The sequence below is a fragment of the Semicossyphus pulcher genome, unplaced genomic scaffold, assembly GCF_022749685.1.
Source record: "Semicossyphus pulcher isolate SPU_LCO1_2020_fin unplaced genomic scaffold, fSemPul1.0.p SCAF_16, whole genome shotgun sequence".
NCBI lineage: Eukaryota > Metazoa > Chordata > Actinopteri > Labriformes > Labridae > Semicossyphus > Semicossyphus pulcher.
The window spans coordinates 17492335-17501527 of NW_027211670.1; the positions used below are offsets into that span (position 1 = coordinate 17492335).

Sequence of the window (9193 nt, forward strand, 5' to 3'; positions counted from 1 at the left end):
AGTTCCTTTAATTCTTTCAGGTAGACGTAGTTTTTATTATTTTTCTATTTCATATCTCAAAATAATCATGATTGATACAGTTCTTGCTTGCAAAAGTGGGTGCAAATGTTGTGTTTATGGCACACATTCACTGTAAACAATATGCCAAGACTAATAAAAAACTGTTATTAGTGTTTTCATATATATACATAAATAGATATTTGTCTCAACATGTCTTTGTTTCTATGGGTTTGCCTTAAAATAATCACCAACTCCAGGTCCTGTTTTGCCCAACTTTCTTCACGCATCTCTTCCCGTGGCTGTGGCTAAATCACTGACTAGATTCAGTGCACAATACAGTGCAGGCATGGAGAGTGGGGGGTGCCAAGCACATGTATGCCCCATCACCAACCACACAAACACTTAGCATCATGAAAATATCCATCACTTTCCAAAGTGCTCAGCTGCAAATATGTACAATGCATTGGCAATAAAGGTTTTTTGAAGTTGTTAAGTGTCTTAGCATCCAAAGTGGCATGAATTTGTACTTTTAGGCTACAGTAGCTCGTGCAACAACAGCCGTAAACTTTAAAGCTAAACTCACCATTTCAGCACACGGTAGGTGAAAAAGCTCCAGGCCCGTAAACAGACATGTTTTCAGAGCTCGGTTTTTCAGGATGAAGCCGAGGTGAACCGCTTTCTGTTTAAACCGCTAGAGAAAAAAACACATCCATTGATATTTTTTTTGTCCTTTCTCGGGAAATTTACGAGGAAAAGGTTTTCGCTATGTGGATGAAGACGGACAGCGCATGCGCAGTCTGCGGTCATCGTTGGATGCTCTCTGCTACTCTTTCTTAGCCTAAAAAAATCATCCAAACCTGAACTAAAACACAGAATACTCGTTTTTTTTGTGTGAATGTGGAGTGTTAAGGTATTCAAAAAATACAGTAACCTTCTTAAGTGCATTATATCATTATGCAAATATCATTTACCCATCATTTAAAACTAGGAACTTCATATGAATATATTAGTGTAAGTGTTATATAAACGATAATATATAACCCAAAAACATCATGTAAAGTACGATAAGGTCACTCATAATTCAATATTGACCTTAAATAGTCTATAAATCCTTATGAAAACTGCCTCAGAGAACTACCAGTGCATCTTGGGAAGTTTAAATATGATAGAGATAAGAAGGCCGTTTCCTGTTTAATTTCCCTCCCGCTGGTGGTGATAGAAAGTTTTTATTGGCCTTATCTTATTTAGTTTTGGCCTTTATTTGTTTATCTAGGTTTTAATTCCTTATCTTAATATGCTTTTGTGAAGCCTTAAATGCACATTAGCTTATGATTATAAAACATATTTTTTATATAAGGAGATAAATTGCATACGAGGTCATATAGTGCTGTAAAAGTTATTTATAATTCTGATATTAAATGGCAAGGGTATAAACGTTTTATATTTATGTTTTTACGTTTACCACTACAGCAGTCCAATCGCTGCCTAACATTTCAGACGGTATTCAGTAGACTACATTACACTACGGGAAAGCCTAACAATTAGTGTTAGCCAAATAAGTGGAACAATTAATCCACGGATGGGGATGGGGCTGCAGAAGTACATGGTGCAAACAAAGACATGTCCTCCTTGTAAACAAGCACCCAGGCGCCTCATTACCAACGGAATGGGTGATGAGCTGTCAGGTAACAAGTCTTGAGGACGCATGTCAATTTCCTTTAATGTTCTCAGCTACTTGTTAAACATGAAAGGGGGTGGGTGAGGGTATATAAGACACCCCTAATCTCCCAGTAGAGGAATTTGTCATTAACCGGTCCGAAACATGCGCTCATTGGGACCTCTGGCTCTCGCGCTGCACGCATCTCTGCTGGTGCTGCTGGCCCAGGGGCTTCAGAAAACCAAAGATGGAGTTTATATGAGGTCGCTGCAGCGTTTTTCCCTCATGGACCGAGCTACAGGGTACCACCTGCCAACCTACATGATGCATCTCTACAGGAATTTCAAGTCAAACTTTTCCAGGCCTTTGGATACTATGGAGCAAGTCGCTGTAAAGCAAGCAGACACGGTGAAGAGTGTGATGGCGAAAAGTAAGATATTGTTGATTTTTTCTTTCTAAAAAATAGAGGATTTTGTGGGTCATGTCTGAGCGGGGGTATCAATATGGTGGATAAATGTTTAAAGCACTAGGGGGAAGTCTTTGTAATAAGGTTTTGTTAGGTCAAAACTTTCTTCTTGCATTTAAAAAGCCTCTGAAATGTTAGTTTTTTTGTGTCTGAGGTGTTGTCCTGTCAAAGCTGCGTGCCAGACGACCTCAGAGGGTTTCAATCCACATCCCGCTCAAGTAGCTGAATAGCCATGCTGGGATCAGCGTGTGAAAAGGCCGGTTTTCTGTCTAATTCTCAAAGCAAACCTCCTTTTTCTTAAATAGGTGATGTTGATTAGATACCTCGCCAGACATCCCCCTATACAAATCTCTTGTTAGGCCAAATCAACAACTTCCCTTAGTTCTTTTTTCACACTTGGCTTGATTAGATTAGAGCTCGGGATTTAATGGCACAAGCAGCCAACGAGAGGGCAGCCCTCCCTGCTGCTGAATCCAATTCCACATCGCTGCTAGGTGTCAGAGTTATTACCTATTTGTTTGACTGAGGATATGCAGAAGCCGGGAGGACAAGCAGGGATGTGTTAAATGATTGGTTTCGGCCGCGGGGTTTGGTTTGAGTGGATTAATAGCGAGCACGGTTTGCACTTTTGATCAACAGTCTAAGCTAAATTGGCCAATGCACTGGACAATACAGAAGTGAAATGTTTAACATGCTTTAATCCTTCAGATTAATCTGAACCACACCTGTTCTTTGAATCACAATGAGGCTCTTTACACATGTGGGTGCAGCACATGCTTACCTACAGTGGGACAATGGCTGGATTGTTTTAAAGAAGCCTCAGCTTTAACTTTTTAAGTCTTAATCAATAGAGGCATTAATCATGAGGGCATGCTAGAAGGTAATTATATTTAGCACGTATTATTATCATTTCACTGTGGAAAACAAGAGGTGGTTGAAACTTCAAATAACACAAATCCTAACTGTAAAAACCCTGTTTTAATAGTGTGCGTTTATTATAATGGTAGCACCATGCAGACTCATTATAATTTAGGTTTTATATTATAATAAAGCAGATATGCAGGGAAGTACACTGACTGCCAATTTGCTGCTATGTGTTGATTTGTAATTACTGCATGTAAGTAATAACTGCAATACCACCATGTATTGGTGGGCTGCATTGTCATATCACAGCATAGACTGCATAATTTAGTATTTGAAAGTATGTATGTTTGCTAAATATAATATAAATAATCCATCACATCATTGGAAAAATACATACAAAAATGTACCTTAAAAAAGTTTCTACTGGTGGTTATGAAGTGTCTTTACTTGCTGCCATATCGCTTAATGCCACCACCATATTGGTCTGCTTTTGTAGTATACCTGTTTAATAACCAATTTAAAAAGACACTGCTGTAGTACATGTCCTCATTTATAACTATAGTTTCAAGAGTAAGTCTTAAATTAGCGAAGGAGATAGGCACAGATGACCATGCTAGTGCATTTTTCTGCCTGCAACAGGTGGATATTTCTTCCCCTAGAGGCTCACTGTGTATCTTAATAATGTTAAGCTATCTAAAAGAGTGTGCACCCCACTTATGGTAACCTTTCTCTTTTCACTCACTACATTAGGTTTGACGTACAGACAGAGGCGCTTGATTGCGACCTTTGACCTCCATGCCCTGCTGGCTGACAAACAGATCCAGGCAGCAGAGCTGAGAATCAGGCTTCCTCAGACGCAGAGTGCTTCCAACATCACCATCGAGGTCTATCACCAGACGTGCCATACACACAAGAGCTGCCAGGAGCAGCAGCTGGTGGGGCTGCTCACTGGATCTTCACTGGTCACTTCATCGCAGAGCTGGAAAGTGTTCAACATGACGAGACCTCTGTTGAACTGGCTCTGGCAAAAATCAACAGCCAGGATTCGGCACAAGAGGGTGTCAAGAAGAAGGAAAGCGGTGGAGACAAAGAGAGGCCTGTCGCTCCCTGATCAGCCTGTCTATGTGGCGAGCCCGAGAAGAGAGCAGGACGTGAGCGACCGGGCCTTGCTGGTCGTATTCTCACACACGGGCTCTGATGAAAACTCAAAGGTCAAAGCGAGCTTACTCCACACAGCTGAACAATCCAAGTTCTTGTCCCCCGCTGAAATCAAAAAGGCCCGCTGGCCAAAGAGGCGCAGGAGCAAACGGGGCCAGAGAGAACAAACGGCGAGAAGCCTGCAGGCGTCCAAAAGAGGGAGTGAAAAGTCTCTCTGTCGCAGAGTCGACCTGCATGTAGACTTTAATCAAATCGGCTGGGGGTCCTGGATCATCTTTCCTAAAAGATATAACGCCTACCGCTGTGAGGGTTCTTGCCCTGGTCCCCTAGGAGAGGGCCTGAACCCAACAAATCATGCTTACATGCAAGTGAGTATCTCTCTGTCTCTCTGAATGTCTATACGTCATGTTTTTATAATTTATAGACAAAATAACAATCAAGTAAATAATCAGCTGATTAACCAATAATGGAAATACTCATTAGTTGCAGCTCAATAAGAGAGATTTAGACAATGACAGATCACTGAAACTACACTGATGTAAACCTGAATAATTGACCTGAAAAATAAGAATCTGTCTGTGTCTTTATTTACAGTAATTAGGATTTTATGAATGGAATTATCTCTCTAACTTTGTTTTGTTTCTTCCTTCCCCAGAGTTTACTGAAACATTACCACCCAGACAAAGTGGCTTCACCCTGCTGTGCCCCAACCAAAATGAGCCCATTAAGCATGCTGTACTACGAGAACGGGGAGATGCTCCTTCGACATCACGAAGACATGATTGTGGATGAGTGTGGCTGCCAGTGACAGAAACCACGACCTGCAAAACAAAAGGAAACACTTAGTTAGAAGGAAAAGCTCTTTGATATTTGTCGCTGTGCACTGTAAGATTGTAATGGATCTATGTGCAGAGATGGAATTATAATTTGTGATGTGAGCTCTGGTTTGTAAGGAGAACATTGTTATTTTGAAGATGTGCTGTAATACAAACTCAACAATAGCATGCAGCCTTTCAGCTTTCAGTTGTCACAAATCTAATGTACAACTTCATCCCCTTTATGACATTAATGTAAATATGAAATGACAATGTTGTTGTATATTCCAGCACTGTTTTATTGTACACTGGCAATTTGTGTAATTGTAAATTAATGTATATTTATTGTATATATTAAAACGTGTATTTATGTACATTCGTTTGTGTTGTTACTACAAACTGTACTTTTAAGGCTTTCTTCAAGATTACTAACACAGCTGCCTGGTTTGGTTTATGCTGTCATAAAACATAAATATAATACATAACACAATATATGTCATCACTGAAATCATTGGCACATTAACCTGGTAATACAGTGTGTGATACAAAAGAAAAGAAACACTATAATAGGTGGACTTTTCTAGTTTAAGAGCGTTTCAGTCATCAACTGTGACTCACAGCCAAACTCGGCCTCACAATCAAAACACAGCATTGCATGGGCCAGTGCAGGAATATCCAGCAAATACTGCAAAGTGGGAGTTAGTCATAGTAACAATGGTAAACTATTCTTCCAAAGCCAGAGAACTCATTGTGCTCAGGTCTTTTGAAAATACACTGACTAACCAGGAATTTGCCATAGTCATGACCGCAGTGGTCTAACTGGGAATAGGACAGGACTCGGAGGTAAGACAACATTTAACTTCCTAATACTGTTCCTTGGCAAATATTGATAAGGGTCTAAATTTGATGACGCTGAAGTTAGCTTCCGATTCGGCAGTTAAGGGGAATATTAAGGGACACTTAACTTGCAGCGCTGAGCATCCGGTCTTCCTTTTTTCATCGTTGAAAATGTGTTTTAATTCATATTTAGCCTCTGGAATAATCTAGTCCAGATTTGACCAGTCTAGCTATAGTGGTTTTGGATCAGGACCAGGTCCAATGTGGTCTTGATGTGAAAAAAGCAGTCAAATGCATTTTCACAAATTGAATAATGGTTTCACAAATCTGAAACTGTATTTTATTAATATGTAGCCTGTCTGGGATAATCTAGTCCAGATTTGAAATGTCCTGGATGTAAAAATAAAAGCATTGAAATCGCACTTATTTCATGAGCGACATGTATCAAATGTTTGTGACTGTGTCTTAGTTGTTAAAAATAATTTAACCTCACAATTTCATGGGCACGCTGGTTTTGCTGTAGTGTTATGATAGTGTCCCTTAACATTCCCCTTAACTCCCGAATCGGAAGCTAAAACTGAACATACAGATATTAAAAGTTGAGAACGATAGCAATAAACAGTACGTGCTTTTGATTCCTTCGCGTCCTTAAATGCCCAGCCTGAGTACACATTTATAGTTAGTTACAAAGCAGGATTAAGATATGAAAAAATCTCAGTTTTTCGAAAAATTAAACATGTTTTCACCACTAATACTTTACTTACCGACGTACTACTTTCTTAATAATACGTTTTACCAGTTTATAAGTGAAGTTATTATTATTTTTATTGCCTATTGTGTTGTTAAAGTCGGGCTTCATCGTCTGCAATATGAGAGCGCAGAACTGACACTCATGAACCGTTGTATTTTATTTCCTAGCCGGTTGTTTGCTAGTATGCTAGTAGCATAGCTAGCATGTGCCTTACTTACCAACCACCGGTTAGCAACAACGATATTTACAAAGTTAGTTGAAGCTAACTTTACTGTATTTAGTGGTGCTAATAGGGCTTTTGTTTCTAATAAATAACGAAAGCTTTAGTTGTGTTGCCCTTCCGGGGCTAAAAATACACACTCACCAAATTTGACTGTGGTTCAGCTGCTGTAGCTAACGTTAGCTCGCTAGCTAACTTTGACAGCTGCCAGGCTCTGTAACAGTGTTAGCTGCTAGTTTAGGTAAGTTGCTTCCTGGCATGTTTTCAATCAAACCGTAATTAAATAATGGCTGCGTATAGCGCAGCAAGCTGTGTTTGTATTTGTCTAGCAGTGCAGGGCAATGTTAGGCTTAAAGCGTGTATTACATTGACATAACTTACAGTATTGGTTCTACAATTGCTGTGCTGGGTCCAGTCCAAATAATAGCCTAGTGCTACTACCCAGTGTCACTCTGGTTTAAACCAGAAGTAACAGGAATTAATACCATTTATAGGTTCAAGCACCTTACTCTTATTGTTTGGATACTTTCTGCTTTGATTACATTTGTTCAAGGAATGCACTGACTGGCAGAATCACAAGGAAATTGCTTACTTTTATTAGAGTGTTAAAAAGTATTACTTTGTATTACTTTACATAATCTGTAATTACAAGCATTTTATGTTTTCTTTCTAAATTTCTAAATATAATCCTTTCTTTACTGCTGCTGAGTTGACAAATCCAGAGGTGAATGGACATAATACATACATACAGTACACTCTCAGAATGTCTCAGAAAAGGTGCACATTGGTCCTACTTTCCACGACTCCACCGAACCCGACTGGACATGTCAAACTCGAACAACTCCAGCCAACCAACTCCAACCAACACCAACGGCGCACACTGACCTAACAGTTGGTGTTGGTTGGAGTTGGTTGGTATTTGTCTAGGCAGTGTGCAGCCACCTTAAGAACATGTACGGTTTTAACTCAGTATTGACTCAGTGTTGAAAGTGTGTAAAATGCTTGAAGCTGGATACATGTTTAATAATATTTTTTCATTGTTATTTACTTATTATTATTTTTGCTGTCATACATTGCCAGTGTAAGTAAAAATGTGTAACTGTAATGTCACATGACCCCCCTTAGGAGCAACAGAAAAATGGCTGAGGCAGTCGCAAATGTGGCCCGGAGGATTAATGCAACAGTTGAGGAGGGGAAAGATACTTTGGGTAAGATTCAAAAGTCTCTCTCTCTGCATCTCACTCGCCTGTTCTGCAGCATCCAAGGACATGAATAGCCCTGATTCAATACTCTAATTGCTGTTATTTTAGATTTTTACCAGCAGGTGGCGACAGAGGTTTACATTTGATGGTTACATATCCACACCTATAAATCTAAAAAGAAAGTGTTATTTATAGATCTTCATCATTCACCTGCTATTCATGCCTCATAATCTCATCATCATGTTCTTCTTCTCTGCAGACCTGTCAAACTGCAAGCTCATTTCTTTCCCAGACGGTGTGTTCAAGGTCCTGAGGAGTGTCTCAGAGAACATCCGTGTTATCACTTTGGCAGACAATGAGATGAAGGCCATTTCCAGCAAGGTCTTCTCAACCTTCACTCAGTTGAGAGGTAGTGGATAATAACACACTGCAGATATTCAAGGAGTCAATCTCCAAGAAAACATTTTTGAAGTGTTGACAGACTTCATTCTGTGATGAAAGAACTGACAAGCAACCCTCAATTTACTCATGTCTTGTAACCCTTTGCAGAACTCGACTTGCAGGGTAATGTCCTCACCAAACTGCCTGACTCTGTGGGAGATGTGATGCACTTGACCAGCATCAATCTGGCTAATAACAGCTTCTCCATCTTCCCTGATAAGCTTACTGAAATAGCCACACTGGAGAGGATTAACTTGGAGGGAAATAGCATCACCGGTAATAACAAATTATTAACACAAGTGGTTTTAAATTGTTTTAAGGCTTGGTTTGAGCTTAAGTTTACTCTGTTTGTCCCACAACAGAAATACCAGTGGAGAAGTTGTCTAACATGCCGGCACTGAAGTGGATAAACGTGAAGTCGAACCCTTTGGACTCAAACACTCATTCTGCTCTGCAATCTCCTCACAGTTTTGACATTTTGACAACAACAGAGTCCTAAAAAAAGGAGAAATATTACCTCTACACACCTACAGACTGCATGCTGTGTGCCTTTGGATACTTCATTTGGATGCTTGTGTGTGCCTGAGAGATGAGAAAATACTTGAAGATGCTGAGCTGAAGATATCAAAGCCTGTTTACAAGAGACAAGAAAACAGAGGTGTGGAAAGATGGCATCCTTCTTGATTCAGATACAAAAAGCTGAAGTTGTAATTTAGAGGTGAAATAAAGCCCTCTCTTTACACTATTTGAAATGTTTTTTTGTGCCAATGGAGACACAAGTT

General features: G+C 39.7%; 2 protein-coding genes across 4 annotated transcripts; both read left to right on the forward strand.

Annotated features, from left to right (window-relative positions):
• The first annotated feature begins 1822 nt into the window (after nt 1–1822).
• ndr2 (nodal-related 2) lies at nt 1823–4953 on the forward strand. Its single transcript, XM_069665042.1, has 3 exons — nt 1823–2087; nt 3738–4513; nt 4801–4953. Exons 1-3 carry the CDS (start codon nt 1823–1825, stop codon nt 4951–4953), a joined length of 1194 nt encoding a protein of 397 aa, XP_069521143.1.
• A 1832-nt stretch (nt 4954–6785) lies between these two features.
• On the forward strand, nt 6786–9193 carry lrrc20 (leucine rich repeat containing 20). 3 transcript variants are annotated; one of them, XM_069664980.1, is made up of 5 exons: nt 6786–7009; nt 7894–7976; nt 8230–8379; nt 8520–8687; nt 8774–9193. In XM_069664980.1, exons 2-5 carry the CDS (start codon nt 7907–7909, stop codon nt 8908–8910), a joined length of 525 nt encoding a protein of 174 aa, XP_069521081.1. In that variant the 5' UTR covers nt 6786–7009; nt 7894–7906; the 3' UTR covers nt 8911–9193. The 3 variants fall into 3 exon arrangements, with proteins under 3 accessions (XP_069521081.1, XP_069521082.1, XP_069521080.1); XM_069664981.1 differs by lacking the exon at nt 6786–7009 and adding an exon at nt 7420–7492; XM_069664979.1 differs by lacking the exon at nt 6786–7009 and adding an exon at nt 7662–7721.